A 17,756-nucleotide genomic window follows, 5' to 3' on the forward strand; every position below is an offset into this window, starting at 1 on the left:
ATTGAATATGTTTACTCTATGGAAACCTGCCGTAAACAGAGTAGCAATTCTAAGGCCGTTTAACTTTATTTGAATTTTGTAAAGGTTTTATTGCGGTAATAATCATTACCTCTGGTGGTATCATGGTGTTGCGCAATACCAAAATAATACAAGTGTAACACTACTTATAGCTAGCTATAAATCATATTTAAACTTGACTGAAGTTTTTGGAACGTCCTAGTACAATGTGACACATATATATATTCGAACAAAAATCATTTTTTGCTTGCAGCGGCATACAGTCAAACTAAGACCATGTGTATATATCTCACTTTAGTTGATTTTTTCGGTGAAAATAAAGACAATGATGCTTTCAGCGGACGTTTCGACTTACTATCCTTCAGTCATTGGCTACGCATTAAATGTTTAATGCGTAGTTAATGACTGAAGGGTAGTAAGTCGAAACGTCCGCTGAAAGCATCATAGTCTTTATTTTCACCGAAAAAATCAACTAAAGTGAGATATAAAATTCACGGTGACAAAATCTAACAATAAGACCATGTGTGTTTTGCATCATAACTTAAGTCTTACTTGACTACTCGTAGTTAAATTTTTGTATTATGTCTCGTTCGGTGTGCATGTACCAAAGTTTGCGTTACGGTCGTTGATAATAAATAAATTGTTAAACGGTGCTTCATACGGCACTATTTTTCGTGACCTAAAACATCACGGCATAACAAGAGGATTTGTATACTCCCCAGTAAAAAGATTTGTCGAGACGGGATCTGTTGAAAGCCGTAAAAAACGGAAGAAAACGAAGTGTTAGAACTGCAGAGGTCAAAAAGGTTGTTCGAGAACGAACTCGTTGCAGTTGCGACCGGTCCGCACAGAAAATGGTAGTTCAGCTGAATATCAAAAGGAAAACTCTTTGTCGAATTTTGAAAATGGATCTGCATATGAAAGCATTCGAAAAACGTAAAATCCATGGATTAACGGAAGCAACAAAACAATAACGGCAGGAAAGATGCAAACTGCTGCTCTGTCGGTACGGTGTTTCAGAAGTGATCTATTCTGATGAGAAGGAGCTTGTTCTTCAAACACCGCATCATGCTCAAAATGATCAGTTGTGGTCGGTTTCGATCATGGACGTTCCAAAGCGCAAACGGAATGTACCACGATACCAAAATTCATCAACGGTCATGGTATGGGGAGGCATTTCAAAGAAAGGGAAACTTCCTCAATTAATTATTGACAAGGTTGTGAAAGTTAATGCAAAATACTATCTGGAAATGGTCTTAGAACAAAATTTGATACCTTACGTTCGGGGGATGTATGGTGAAAGAGATTACGGCTTTCAACAGGATGGAACTCCAGTCCACACTGCAAATCTTGTGAAGACATGGTGCAAAGCCAATCCGACGGATTTCATATCGAAAAAGGAATGGTATCCAAGTTCTCCTGATTTGAACCCACTGGATTTTTGTATATGGGGGTACTTGCAGCAGAAGCTCAAGGATTATAAATATCATAATTTGGATGAATTTGAGCTAGTTATCAACAAGATATGGGATGATATTCCGATGGAAGTAGTGCGTGCCGCATGTAACGACTTTAAAAAGAGATTGAAGCGTGTTATCCAGGATAAAGGTGATTTAATAGAGTAATGATTGTTTGTTGCGTTCTGTATCTATACGTAAACAACTCCTAAAAGTAAAATTCGAAATTTAGCAAAAAAAATATATGACTTTGTTTTTGTTCGAATACATATGTGTCACACTGTAGAATACGGAACATGAAATTAAAGAAAAGAGAAAACTTTTCGCGAATAAATATTAATAGTAGAAGTTTATTTAGAAAACGTTTTTTCTTTTCTTTAATTTCAGATATTAAAACTGTTTATAAAGCCAAGTTGGTTGCGACACATATCTTATAAACTTACTATAAGTGGGGCGTAGCAATACAAGATGGCACACCAATCAAAGTTGATCTTATTGCGGTTGCTTATCAAACCGCAGTGAATTTGTTAGGTTTATGATCATATTAGTATGGTAACAGCCTTACCAAACACATTTTTGGCTGCTTGAAGAATATTAGAGTTCTGCACCGTTTTCCAGCTTTTTTTGGTCGCGAAAGAACAATTCGTCAAAGCAAACTGTGAATTGCCGAAACGAAGTTACTGTTAATCGGTGTTCTTATCAGAATTAGTTGTTTAAACACTTACAGCAAAATCAAATGGAAGTGTCCATATTATGCACAGCTGTTGATGGGGTCCAAAATAGGTTGGTTACCCTACTTTTCGAAAATTACAATATGTTGAAGGCTCGTTAAATTTAGCCACTGATTATGTCAATATGCACGATAAATTTTCATGTGCATATGCTGCACAACTTTCGGAAACTGCTGAAAATTTGTTAGACACTGAAGTCGCTTTTTACGCGGTTTTTTACGCGACTATTTTTACGCGAATTTCGGAATTTACGTGGTTTTTTTACACGAATTTCGGAATTTACGCGGTTTTTTTACGCGAATTTCGGAATTTACGCGATTTTCAGAATTTACGCGGTTTTTAACGTGAATGTCGGAATTTACGCGGTTTTGATTTACGTGGGACGTATCCTTCACGTAAAAAGCGACTTGAGTGTATATCCTTGCGGATATTTTATTATGGGCGCTATAAATCAAGACGACCAGGCTGATCTAACAGTAAAACTTTTATTTTCTGCTCAATGCTGTACATTTTTAAGTTGATGAAGCTGTCTGGGAGATTGAGTTTTTAATGCAGCAAGCTTCATGCTTCGTAGCACAGATTTATAGCGTAGTCGAAAAAAGCGAAAACTTAATTACGGGAGGGTATTTTCAGCAGGTTTCTAAATTTAGCCTATTTGCCTCTTCTTTCGCCAATAAAAATACTTTGCCGACATACAATTTTAATATGTTATAAGATAACTATTTTCTCAAGACTGTAAGTAATCTACTATTTTTTATTCAAAGAACGTCAAAACCACCTGTTCTTCCACTAGAACTAGGCAATAGGCCGAAAAAATAGATGCCATCGCTTATTGGGCTGAAAATACCCCCTCGTGCCCTATAATCGTTTTTAATGCTGCTTTCATCAGAGCATTATACACCTACTTGAATTCCCTACTAGCACAGTTGTTATAAAGCAGTTGTGGCAACTGATTTAGAACCAATTTTAGTCGTAAATAAGTTTCTTCAACCATAAGAGCCAAAAGTGTGCTGCTTGGGTTTATGGCCTGCCTCTTGGCCTGATTTTTAAAGGGCTCTTAGAGCCTTCTGAAGAGTGGGTGCCTTGGTCGAAGGCAGTTTTATTGCGGTCATCAAAAGATTCTAGTGTAGCTATTGTTTTGTTAGCAGTTTTATGTAATTTGTCGCGAAACTACTAGAGGAACCTAATAAAACTTAAAGTACTGCTACTAAATCAAATGGCGGAATCTCGAAATTAACTCATTTTCGCACAAAAGAAAAGTGAACGTAACATTTAAAAATTACCAGCTCTTCAGTGCATTTATTATTTTGTTTGATAATTGACTATTAAGTTTTGAGCAAAAGAAATGAAATCATATTGAATTTATCGCATGAAATCTTAAATTTGAGATCGGCGATTAGCGTGTAGTTTTGACTACTGCTCTTTATGTTATTTTCAGTCTTCTTATGTGAACGTTCTCCTACTCAGGTTATTGGGCTCTTTCTTTCTTGTATATCCTTCTAATACCCTGCTTTTTACGTATTTTTCGAGGCTTTCCTTAGCCCTTAGAAATGGAATTTGAGTACATTTGAGTACTCGCTTTCTAGTACGGCGTGGAATTGCTGAAAGCAGAATAAACTACGACAATCGTTGAACGCGTTTTAGTTTTGAATTTGTGCTTGAGGAATTTCCATGACTGTAGTTTGAGCCAGCCAGATTGCACTGGATTCGACGTCTTGGAAGGATAGAGTTAGCTGTCAGATTTTGCTGCTAATAATGCAAGGGATCAATAATATTGACTTTAATATAGTTAGTTAAAATTACACTGTAGGTTTGTACGTCTGCTAATGACATGCTAGAACCTTGCTAGATCCAATTGGTTGATACTGCAGGCCTCGCTAAGGATTTTTAACCAGTGAAGCTTGATATTTATTGAAGAAATTTCCTCTCTCCGCAGACAATGTTAAGAAAAACAATGTGTTGTAGCTTTTATTGTTCGTTTTACGATTGCTAATAAATCTAACTGATGTAATTGTATATTCAAAATAGCGGCTCAAAATAAAACTCACCAAAGCCAGCGCAAATCACTAAATACTTTTACGAATGTCTAAACTGTGGTTTGTTTATATTCACTATGGTGACAACATGTGCAGCCAAAATTCTGTGCACGTTGTATTCCATTTTGCATGATGCCAAATAAGCAACGATGATTTTTTCTGTACCAGTTATGGCAATAGTGATAAATAAAGCATGAGAATGAATCCGAGTTGCCTATTAGCCGTCGAGATGTAAACGAAAAGTGAGCGCACAATCAAGATTGACTCCTAGGTCACAAATGTGAACAACTCGTTGCAATGCGTGACCCAAAATAGAGTATTCGAATGTAATCGGGTTCACTTTGCGGTGAAATGTGATTGCGTTGCACTTGAGGACACTGATTGTTAACAAATTATTTGTGGACCACGCTTCAAAGAGGTTGACAAGTTGTTGTAATTTCAAACAGTCGAGAACGGTTTTTATGCGCAGGGATATTTTTACATCACCCGCATAAAATAAGCATCCTGGAGGTAGCAGAATAGAGAGCTCATTGATAAACAGTGTGAAAAGCAACGGTCCTAAGTTGCTTCCTTGTGGAACTCCCGACGTATTATAAAAATATTCAAATTATTCTATCCCAATCTTGACACATAAACTGCGACCAGTCAGGTAAGACCGTGTCCATCTCGTAAAAGTGGCAAAAATTCCAAGTTATTCCATCCGACACAACAATATTTTATGGTCAACGCAATCGAAGGCAGCTTTCAAATTAGTGTATACAGCATCTACAAGCAACTATTATTTCGAGTAATAAGTTACCTACCCTAGCAACAATGTGAGTTTTATTGTATTGTTTATGTTATTGTTTATGGTGGTTTTCATGACCAATTTTGGTCTTAAATACCATCAGAAAACCCAAATTGTTATTTGGGTATTTAGTTTCATGTTTTGTAAATGTTTTTTCCAAATAATGTATCACAGCAAGGTGGTAATCATCGAAAGTAAGTAATGTTTCATATCCGAAAATTTTCTATTTTTGAGTCACTATAACCATAACTAGTGCTATTGCTGGTACACATTCCATAAATGCATGAAATACGAGCAAAAACAACAGGGGATAGATCCAAAAGTGTGATCGAGGTACCCTGATTTTCGACGTTAGCTGCGTCTTTCTCAAATTGACTTAGGTATATCATACCTACCAACTAGAAATAATTGCCAGTAGAATCGTGAGTCAGATTAATTAGTGCCAGTTGATTGTGGCAACATTGTAGTTGCCACTGCCGGACAAACAGTTGAAGTATAAGTAAAATCTAGGACGCGAATTACGACTGCGATTGCAATTTTGAAACCGATGGAGGCAATCAACCAGCGTGATCGTAACAACCCGCTCCCACCGAATGGAAAAGGGTGTAAAACAGACAGAGCACTACTTTTGTTTAAGTGGGGACTGCACAGCACAGTCCGGCAAATAAACCAGATAAAAAAAAACAGATATAAAAACAAATCACTCACATTTGATTACCATTTCGCGGGCGTGAGTATGAGTGAATTGTCACTCATTCGATCGCCGCGCTGCTGCCGCAGTCGCAACCGACGCCATCATCGTGGTTCCTGCGTGGGAGTCTACAAGTCAATCATGGCTGCTGCTACCGCTCTGCGACCACTGCAAAAGTGATTGCAGCTGGGAATGCTTAAATTTTCGGACTCGAAGCGAGACTCAACTGAACTGAACTGTAGTGGTCGGCCAGTCGGCAGTGGTCATCGAATCGTCGTTTCCTGTTTGTTCAACCAAACAGCGGATGTCATTAACATGAGTTATTATTTGTGACAAAATTGACATTTGTTGCCAACCACTCAAACACAGCAGTAGTAAAATAATGAGTAAGTGTCCAGCTTCGATTGACGTGGAACCACTGAATCAACCAAGTTGAAATGTACAACTTCATATCATCCAATAAATTCAGAACATCTTGGTTTTTTCTGAACGCCAGCTGATTACTCAAAGATCAAGTAGTTTACCCTACCACCCCAGCTTTTCACAGTGCGCCAACAGCACTAATTAGATTGCCAGAACCCAGCTTTCAACCATCACGACAGGGCAACTTAAGCTCACAATCAAAGCGAAAATTATGACGAAACATGGAAGGCCATTTTTGGGACAGTTGTAAGAAAACTAAGTCAAGAATGTTCGACTAATAAATAACAGTTGAAAGCAAATAAATTATACTTTCTGCTCTTTTTTCCCCTCGTCGCTCGCCTTCCGTTCCGTCCGGTACCAATCATTGTGCAAGACGGTATGTGTCACTCCGGGAGACAAAGTTTTGGGTGTTTGCTTTTCCTTCCGTCGTCGATCCGGGCCGACCGGCCGGGGCACATGCTGCAGGTAATCAAAAAGCAGTTCGGGCAAACCGATAGTGACACTGTGTCGAAGGATCTGTAGGGTGCTGCGCTGCTTGCTTTCCCGGAATAAGTGGAATAAGCGTTGCGTCACACGTCGAGTAAACATAAGACCTTGATCGCGTTTGCTCTTGTTGTTGTTGGTGTTGCTGTTGTTGTTGCTAGTGTTGGGCTCATTTCGGGGGTCCGAATCGTGTTTCCCCTAGCGCCCCGCGGACGCAGTTCAGGCTGCTATTGCTATTCGCACAGTAAAAACCATAACTCAAACGCGATATAATTGCTAGTGGCGGGTGATTGAGTTATGGTTTCCTGTCCGATTCAGCCGTTCTTTGGCGTACGCATACACATTTGCACACATACACTCACGCACACGCATATGTTGGCATGTTAACGATTGACGATCTCGAATGAGTGAATGCGACGGCTACCACAAACCGAACGGGAAGTATCGACAATCAGCATATTAAATTGAAACCAATCGGAAGTGGCACAATGCTTTAGTCATCTAGGGCGCAGTCTTAATGTTATGATTGATGGAATAGATAACACCCTAATTATACACGTTGTAAGGAATACAACTAGAAATAATTCATAATCTTACTAGGAAGAAATCAGCTATAATTTCCACCTGACATATCATTGAGTCTAAAAATACAATTCTGGTCCAGTATGTCACATAAGCCATGCAAAAGGGTTGATTATGCGACCTTCGGAAAACTAAAGCCAGAATTGTGAAATTAGTTCTCAGAATGGTATTTCCAACAGACGGAGACATTGGTAGAAAGAATCAATAAAATTATAAATTATTGATTAATTTTCGAGGAAAAGGTCAAGGCTGTAAAAAGCAAAGAGTGGATCATAAGATGTAACAATTAGGTACACCTAATGGTTTGTAGTCATGTAATCTTTTGATAGATGGTCAAACTTTGGGGTAACGAGCCGGTTCAAATTCGAGCCAATTAGTGCGTCGGAATTCGAACTCAGGTACTCCGTACACTGCGTGTGTACGTAATCATTGAACCGTGTGAGGACATCATAAAGTTTTTTGTCTGACCTCTTTCAAAGATGATTTTATATCGGCGTTGACAAGCGAGTTCATGCTCGCTTACGCACAAATTCAATACTGCCAACAAATTTTCTCTCGGTTCAAAAAATTAGTGATAGGAGGTGAGCTTTCATTTCTGCCAAATCATTTAATTCGTTTAGTTTCGTTAATTGTCTATCACAGTAACAAGGATTTTGTATGATATAATATGCCTAACAAAATTTTTAACAACAACCACCGGCCAAATTGTCGATTTTCCAATTGAAAAAACAAAAGATGGCGATTTTTGAACAATTTTGGCTTTTATTAGCAAGTTTTATTTCGTTTTAGGAGAAGTCTGGAAATGATCTGATGATAAATATTGACAAACAACTCTTTTAATTAGAAATCTTCGCAAATGCTATTTTTGCTGTGGTCATTGGTATGAATAAACGGAGATCCCATTTCAGCACGGTTGCAACGAATAAATGTGTGTCATAGCAAGTTCCAATTCGCCAGTGGACTCAGATAATTGCTTGCAATATCATAGTGACTCCACCGAATCCAAACAGAAACGGGGTACCAGACGTTTGGAATTGTCTTCTAGGCTATCTAGGCTAGGCTATAAAACCGTATTATCTAATACTATCAACGTCTTATTCAGTCTGTAACGAAAACCGGACGCCCGACAGTCATGATTTAGTAACAAGAAACATAGCCCGCTCCGTAAATATTTTACACAAAGCTGTGTTAGTTCTCATGCGCACCTAAACTACAGCCGGTGCAAGCACCTCACGAACACTTTCCTATCCGGGACTGGATTTGTTGTGGGCCCGAAAAATAAAAAGGTCCACAATTGGTGTTAAAACGTAATATTCGTGTTTCAACGAAACAATGTTGGTTAAAACTCCAGCGGCACAGTTGACAGCGGCAAATAAAGCATGTAAATTATTCATAGAAATTTTTTAAGAGCAATCAGTTTTTTCTAGATGTCCCTTTTTTCAATGGTGTAAGGGGGAGTACTCACGCAATAGTTCTTTTTGGCAGTTTCCCTGAATTATTCTTTTTCAAAATGACAACTCTACAACGCATAGTCAGAATGTTATGATACCAATATCAAAATGTCGAGAAAACTGTTCTGAACATGTTCATATTCCATATTCCAATTCACAACAAATTTGGTATGTGGCTCTAAAGCTTCAAAGGCGAAGTCATATATTCCGGTTGTCTTCGTTATAGTGAATCTAGATTATCACTTCAAAAAAGTGTTTTTTCTCCGAAATTAAAGAATATTAACTCCGATTTGCTTTCAATCAGACACGTGAAGACGCATGCGGGCTACAGCTAGTAATTCTATAAAGCACCAAAAATATCAGATAACCATCATTCACTTTTTTAAGTTTGGTTGAATTGGAAGAGTATTTTTGTGAATGAACTGCGAAAAAATGATATGAAAACTGTGAAAAATAATTAGCTGGACAGGTGGGACTTGAATCCACACCTCTCAACATGCGGTCGAGTGCATTGTCCGATTACAGCACCGGCGAATTTAACATCAGTGTGTCTGACATTCAGTTTTCTTTTCGCTCTCCTCACATTTATATTCGGAGTTGTGGATTCTAGTTCCAGCTGTCCAATCAATTATTTTTCCCGGTTTGCGTATCATTTGTCCCAATTCGTTTAATTTTCGATCTTAAAAAAACACTCATTTACATTTACGGACATTTACTCGTCCGATAAGTACAAATAACATTTACGTACATTTACTCGTCCGATAAGTTAAAATAAAATTTATGTAATATATAGAATGAAAAAGTTAAAAACGTTTGAAAATTCTAACACACCCAATCGATAATTTACAGAGCAATAGGGTCAATATAATTGAGAGTGAGAGAGATCTTTACTATATTCTCCAATCCATTCAATTTTGTATTGAAACAAACAAGGAATATGTACTCTTAAAAACCTATCGTTGGTTTACATTCTTAAAAATTTGATCAGTAAAAACTAACATCCGACAAACTCTGAAATCAAGTCCCAATTGATGACGTAATTGTTGCGAAAAGTATGCTTTTAAGTAGAACAAAAACTAATTCCTACAACAATTTTCTAGCAACTCAAAAAGTTTAGTTTAAAATGAATACGAAAGGAATTGTTTCCGATTAAGTCGCATAAACAAGTTCTGCTATAACATATTAGGATACTAATACTACAATACTTATCCTTAATAGCAATGAAGTAAAACTTGGTATTTTCATCAAATTAAGGCAATTTTGAGCATCTACTAATCTACTAATCTCTCAAAAAAAGTAAGCAGTCTAAAAGTTTATCCAGCATTTCATTCATTTTTTTTCATTTTTGGCTAAATTTAAACACCGTGGCTCATTTATCGTGTATAAAATCAGATTTTTCAGAGAACCATTTTTGAACTAAAGAGTGTTCTTTACAGAGGTATAGAACTTTAGGTCGATAAAACTGTTTAACAGCTGTAGCTGGTTTTTTATCGAGTTTAGTTTGCCGTTTCATCATGAATAGAAAGACACCTGGACGATTGCCAATTGTTTTACGGTCGGCATAACCATCAATCAGAGCAATTAATTCAAAGAGCAACCATGGATCGGTTGCACACCACTTTTACTCTATAAGATAGTATAAGATAGTGTCGTCAGAGACGTAGTACAATAGGGGTTTGATGCGCTTTATGGGCCAGTGGGATGGATCGATGGTCCGTTTTTTTTCAAAAATGATGCTGAACAGAATGTACGACAATAAGATTGGAGCTATAGTTTCCCCCAAGATGGTACAACATGCCACGCTGCGGCGCGGGACACAATTGATTTACTTAAGGAACCATTCGGCAAATAAATAGTCTGGCGTAATGGACCCGTGAATTCGTTTTGAAGAAACAGCATTTTGTGACCGTGGGCTATGTGAAGTTCTGAATCTACGCCGATCAACCGTGGATGATACAACACTTGATCCCTGATATATCACGACCAGAAAGTATGATATGATCCAAATTTGGACTTCCGGCTGGATTTTCTCTTTCGAACTGTCTTTCGAATCAATCAACACTATTTATGTGAGTTTAGTTTCAATTTGAAATACTAAATCAATTAAAGCTATGATTATTTTGAAATGGGACAATACATTTTGGCGATAGTGGCTCTCCCTGTGGTTCTGCTGAATCTATTTTTGCGCAGTTTAAAACTAACCTGATTCCGAGATAAGGGGAAAGCAGAATAATTGTGCACAGTCAACTCTAAAATCCATCATCGTCAACTCAGGAGCTGGCTTAACTGATGGATTACCCTAAATGTACTCCCAGCTAGCACCAACTCGTATATCAATGTACGAAAATTACCGTAAATATCTCTTAACAAATTCGAAATCGTAATTAAGGCTTGATAAAGTGGGCTCAAGTTGAATTTCTATCGTATATAATGATAATAACTGACATACATACGATTTTCAGCACAATATCGTATAGCATTACGAAGCGAGTCGCGCTTAATCGGATATTATCGTATAGAAATACTTTTGTAGTCGTAACGCTTATAATCATTCCTAATCACGTATATCGTCTCCAAAATAGTACGGACATGCCAATTTTGCGCATCTAATACGATTTATTAACATACAGTGGGATTTCGATTTTGGCTACAAATGCGTGTCGCCTATGTTGCCAAAATCGAAACCGTGCCAAAATCGAGACCCTTTTTCGATATGAAAAAATTTAATGTAAATGCTTTAGAAATTGACAAAATATCATTAATCAACGATTGCAACCATTTTATGTTTAAAAAGTCCGCCAAAAGCTATCCGTCCGGTGCAAATAAGTTATTGACACCCTGCGGTAAGACGTAGTCCTACGGCAATGAAAATATTATTGTTTGAAACCGCATAACTTTTTTTTCATGAACATACTGAGCGCATAATTTTTCCATCATTTAAAGGATGTATGCAGAAACTGATTGATATTTAAGCATATTTTTGGAAGAAAAATATCATGTGTTGCCAAAAACGAATACTTTTGTTGCCAAAATCGAGGCATGCCAAAATCGAACCATGCCAAATTCGAAATCCAACTGTATATGTCTGTACATAATGATGATTTTTATCTTTTATATACATATGAAAATGCTAGCTGGGCTGTGGCATGAGTGATTGAAAAGAACAAGGAAACTCGCACTGACTGCCCGAAAAGTGCAAACTAAACGTCTAAGCGAAAGTCGTGCTTGATTCCAACATTTTGGATGACGATTTGGCGAAAAAGCTGAATGCTGACCGCTGCTGTACCTTGCGGCCAAGCAGTGTATGCGGTCTATTTAGCGACGATGAAATCAACGCGAGAAAGTCGATTGCACCCAAATCAAGGCCCTAGTAGTACACTTGCTATAAAGCAGTTGAGCTGATCGCTAATTGACTAACCTTAGTTGTTAATAAGTTGATATAGCTAAAAGTATCGTAAGTGTGCTCCTTGAGGGAAATCAAATTATAAATCCAATTAATGTTTCATTTGTGCACGTTATCTAGTAGATTCAAGTTTGTTTTTGTACAGAGCATGTTGCTGCTTCGTCGTAATTGCCTGTTCCTGTCCTATCCAATACAAATTATTAAAAATATCAGCGTTTTTATGCACACAGTGCGAAAGTAGTTATTCCCTAATATTTTAGTTTGTTGACTATCATCCGCGATCAATCAAAGTGAGCTGAGATCTATTTAAATGCTTTTTTTCATTAAAGAATTCCTAGCATCCGAATTTCCTACGTTTTTTCGTGCGACGAAGAAGAAAATGTCGACTAATCGTTTCAATTTCCGTCGTTCATAAAATGAAAATAACTCACGCAACGTATTGTCGTTATTCCACAGCCGGGAAACTTGCATTACCAGCAGAAGTTTTTGCAAAACAACATTTGTCATGCCGTCCTACACAAATACAAGCGCGCTAATTTCGTAAACGTTGTTTTGAATTTTAGTTCGAACGATGGAAAATTTTGATGGACGGATTTTAAAACGGTACGACGAATTTAAGAAATAAAGTCAGTTGCGTAATTTCAATTAAATGCTTTAATAATCGGTGTTTAGTGAATTCAAAGTGCACGGATCGGAAGGTAAGTGTGTTTGAATCAAATCTGTACAAAAATTTGAGGAGTATTCATTAAATCCATCCAAGAAATGATGAAAATTAAAGTGGCTTAACTTACTACGACGGAAATTAGAAATAAAACCTACAAGGGAATGTGCTTCAATAAATAGATTTTATTCTGCGTTAAGTCCTATGAAGCTCCAGTTGCGTTTTGGCCATGTTTGACCAGCTGCCATGACAGCAAAGAAGCGCTAACCTCATGGTTGGGCTTCATAGCCCAGTTTTATCCAGTTCCATTCTAAGAGACGTTTTGGAAGTTAATGAAGCGGAAGCTAGAATTCAGGGAGCACCAACAGTAAAATGAGAGAATCAAATCATAGCAAATCATTTTCAAAGTTTTTGTCCCCCCGCCCTTCCAAATTGGCTTGAAAAATCGGGGGGCAAAAAATAATTTGTAGGATATGAGTTACTTTCTACAGCCTGAAAAACTTGCAAAATGAGTGTACGAGTTGAGTCAACGCTTCTAGCACAAAATAGACATGGAAGTTCAGACAGTGGAGTTTCCGAAACTCGGCCAAAAAAATTTTCTTTCGTATTTGTCTTTTTGTTCGTAGATTTTTGCATGAAAAATAACAACGTATTTATTAAAAGCAAGAATAAGATTGGTTTTCACGTTTAAACTTTAAGTAAAAATGCCTAAAATCCAATTTTTTTGCTCGAATAAAAAATTCTCTTTGTTTTTTTTTGCGCCCCCCTTCAGTGACCCAACACCGGAGGGACAAAAAGTTTTTTAAACATTTGTAATGGCCTAATGTTATTGCCTTTGCTTCATCTGTAGAAAACGTTTCGATTTAAAGAATGGCTTAAAAAATGTATGTGTTTGAAAGTGTCTCATTTTTAAACGATCTAAGCTTTAAAAGTTGGTGTTAACTAATTTCTTTATACATCAATTCTTTGATTAAATGTGGAAAATATTTTCCTTTTGTGCTCCATATAGGCCGATGTAAATTAAAAAGGTTTACATAGACTCTGAAGACTTAAAAGACGCATTTGCATTGGATTCTGGATATAACTGTGTAGTTTTGTTCAAGTAAGTTCATCCCCAAGGGTCGGCAGTTAAGTGATATTGCTTCACTAGCAAAGATAGTTCCAACGACTATAAGTTCATAATTTAGAACGCGGTTGGTACTGAAGGTCTACGCTTTCTTCGTTCACCATGATGTCAAAAAGCCGAATGAAATTACGTATCATTTCTTCGATCTGCGGCTAAAAATATTGGGTAGTTTGTGGTAGTGGGACTCCAACCCACAATTTTTCGGTTGGTATCCGAGTGCTTTACGCATTTAAGCTATACCACACCCGTGTATTAATTAGTCATAATTAAATTTGATTAAATTTTGAAGCACATCTGAAAACTTTTTCTTTTTGATTTTTTCACGTAGGTTTGGAATTTGACAACTTTTAGTTTAGTTATCAATATGTATAACACAAAAGTGCCGCTCTTAACAGTGTAATACCGAAAAGATTAACTCTCAGAAAAGTCAATTGTTCGCAAAAGTTACGGAATATCAGCTCTTATGCAACGCTTAATAAAAAGTTAATTTTTTTCCTACACTTTTCTCACATTTTGAATTCATTGATTTTCCGAACTGTCGTTCGCACATGTGCAGATTCCTTCGTTCTTTATTCTTCATTTTTTCGGTTCATTGTCGTCTTTCCTCAGCTTTATATAGCTTTATACATGCTGAAATCGTGCAAACTCAAATTGTATTTAAATAAAAATGAAGGAATGGAAAGTGACAGAAAATGCACGCGAACATCATTAAAACGTAAATTACGTGCGACAGAAAATTAGTATAAACAGGATATTGGAATCTTATTGAAGTAAACTGATATAAAATATAAAATATAAGACCCTTATCGATATGCAAAAATTTAAGGTAAATGCTTTAGAAATTGACTAAATATCATTGATCAACGAATGCAACCATTTTATGTTTAAAAAGTCCGCCAAGAGCTGTGCAAATAAGTTATTAACACCATGCGGTAAGACGTAGTCCTACGGCAATAAGTATATTATTGTTCGAAACCACATAACTTTTTTTCATGAACATACTGAGGGCATCATTTTTTCGTCATTTAAAGCATGTATGCAGAAACTGATTGATATTTGCATATTTTTGGAAATGAAATATCTTGTGTTGCCAAAAACGAATACGTTGCCAAAATCGAGGCATGCCAAAATCGAAATCCAACTGTATTCGCTATTGTATCTATCGTTTTCAATAATTTTAGGGGTTACTCATAATAGCAGAAAAAGCCAATCGCATCAATTTTAACTAGTTATTTTCTATCGAGATTTTACTGTTTCCTCATGGCCACTTTTGCCACCATAAAACTCTCAGTGACTACAATTTCTCCGATAGGGTTCGGAATTTCTTGGTAGTTTTTCTCTGGTCCAAAACAAAGCAGCTACGTTGACTGATAATTAGGACTCAAACGTGATTGTTAACCTAACTGACTTAATCTAACTTAATCGGACACTTCTTTGAAACTTAGTTGGCCATTAAAAACGAAAAAAAGCCTAAACTGTTTCTAACCTAGCGCTCGTCTAGATAAACAGTTTTACCTGGAAGTCAAAGCTTCTATTGAGTGTAGTTTCATGAAAAAATAGTCATCAGCTGGATTGAATGATTGTTGTCAAAGTTGCCTAAAAACTTTTTGCAGAATATTGCTTCATCATTTTTTCCCCTATTGGGTACATTCTCCACTGCGACCAGTAATTTGATCTATTGTGGCGGGCACCTATTTACTGTAAGTCACATCAAGGTGTCGTATCACTATTATTATAAGAGTCATTTCCACTTGTTGACTAATGGCATTATATTATATAACGAATAAAGTTAATTGCCTTATTCGGAGAACTTGTCCACATAACTGAGAGTTGTATTAAACTCTCACCAAGGAATTTGCTCCTTCTATGATAAAGTGCTACGCAGTTGCTTCATCATAACATACTTTATTATTTTTATAATAAGTCTGAGTATTTTCAGCAATAATCTGAAGAAATCGTACAAAGTGCAATGTATACATCCACCTTAAATGGTTGTTGCAGAAAATGGAATATTTTAAAAAGAAGCACAAAGAATTAAAACTACGACGTTTTGCATTTAAAATTTCGATAACGGTAATTTTTTCAACGAAAAAATTGCAGACATTTTTCCTATTTACTGAATATTTTGAAGTGTGAGTTTCCAAGTGATGAGTTTTTTATTTGTTTACTTTTGTTCAGAAATCAAAATAATTAGTTTGAAATTTTTAATTTTTGCACACGATTCATCCAACCAACATAGCTCGTGGTTCAAATTTCGTACACAATAAATTGTTGCGGTCGCTAGTGCTTTACATTACTGTCTATATTGGCACTTCTTCTTTGGCCTCAAACATATTTTGAGTCCACAGATGTAGCTTATTCTATTTGTATTATTATTTTTTCAACACATTACTAAGACCTGTAATTTTGTCTCTAGTGTTTTCGTGTTCAACAATCATTCACCACTGTCAATCGAATCAAAATTGTTGACTTTTGCAAAGTTTGAATTTTACCTCCCCGTCACTGTGCAGTGATAAACTTCGTTTATGTGCAACAGAGAAAAAAAAACATTTCAAATTTTGCCAGCAAAAAAAATTCTCCAACCAAGCACAACTTTCTTCCGGAAGCGTATTCCGTAAGCTTACATCACATCGTCCGGAAGAAAAGGACCTCTACCGGGTTGTCTTCAATCGCTTTTATCACCACTCTACCGAAGTTTGAACTCACTCACTGTGGCCTTCCACCAAGCAAACGGTCGCCCCCGAACCGATGCGAAAGGAAAAAGGTATCGGTAGCGATGGTTGGTTGGTTGGTTGGTTGGTTGGTCGGATGGCTGGTGGGTGGGCGGCCATAAAAGTTTACGACGTTCCACTTAAAGGAGGCCATAAATCGGAGGCCAGTTGCTTGCCAGTCAGTGCAGCGCGGCGCAAGCACACATACAAACACACACACACGCACACACGAACACCAACACCAGCAGCGTACGTACGCCCGCCAGCCACACACTTGACTTGCAACCCCGGGATGGCACGGCATTACGGCACGCACCATTGACCGCCAAAAGTGCTGCACGGGGCACGGGGCACAGGGCGCGGGCACACGGGTGGGTTGGAAAACAATTGCCAACCGTATGGATGAAAAGCGGGAATGGTCCAAACAATGTTATTGGACTAATTAACGAGTTGGGGCAACATGAAACTATAAATAAAGCTGCACGTCGTCATCTATCATTGTTCATTGTGTTTCCGTTATTGTTGAATTTTTTTTGCTTCATATTTTTTCTATTGGAAAACGAACCACAGCCGTTGTTGCACTAGATTGTGGTACGATCTGAGAACTTGACCATGACTGTGGGTGGTCTGTAATTGAGGATGATTTGATGATTACCTGGCGTGAAGTGCCTGGCGGTAGATTTCCAACATTACTGCCTCGTGGAGCATCATTGATGAGAGATTTTGGTTCTCAATTTTTGCAACGTTTTCTTCTAATCAGCAACTCGAGGAAAAAATAAACTTAACTAATTAACAGATCTTCGTTGTCGCAGCTGGCGATTACTTAGCACATTGTTTGGTTCTTTTTTTTTTTGTTAAACTTTTCACTAAGATTTTTTACTTTCTTTTTGCACCAACAAAACACTTGACAACTGGTTACATTCGAGAGGATTCAATCACTGGAAAACTTCATGATTTCTTCCGAAGAAGATGCTGCTGTTTGCATAAACGCAGGCAAAGTGTGAGGGATGTTGATTACAGAATGCGACCGGGCCGCAAACACTTGCGTTCTTGTCGAGCCATAAGCACATGTACTACGAAACACATTTTTTTCTGTGAATACTCTAGCAGCTACTACTAGTGACGGAGGAGCTCGGGATTCGACTACACGGTAGCGTCTCTCTTCGTGCCAGCAGCGGTGAGTGAAGCAGGTTCTA

General features: G+C 37.4%; 1 protein-coding gene across 1 annotated transcript in view; it reads right to left on the reverse strand.

Moving 5' to 3' along the window:
* The window catches only part of LOC128743400 (protein tiptop), a 32,277-nt gene extending 15,006 nt beyond the window's left edge, over nt 1-17,271 (reverse strand). Inside the window, exon 1 of the mRNA XM_053839964.1 lies at nt 17,216-17,271. Within this exon, the coding sequence (XP_053695939.1) occupies nt 17,216-17,271 (56 nt within the window). The remainder of the gene's footprint in view (nt 1-17,215) is intronic.
* Between the last annotated feature and the right edge of the window lie 485 nt (nt 17,272-17,756).

This window comes from Sabethes cyaneus, chromosome 3 (assembly GCF_943734655.1).
Source record: "Sabethes cyaneus chromosome 3, idSabCyanKW18_F2, whole genome shotgun sequence".
NCBI lineage: Eukaryota > Metazoa > Arthropoda > Insecta > Diptera > Culicidae > Sabethes > Sabethes cyaneus.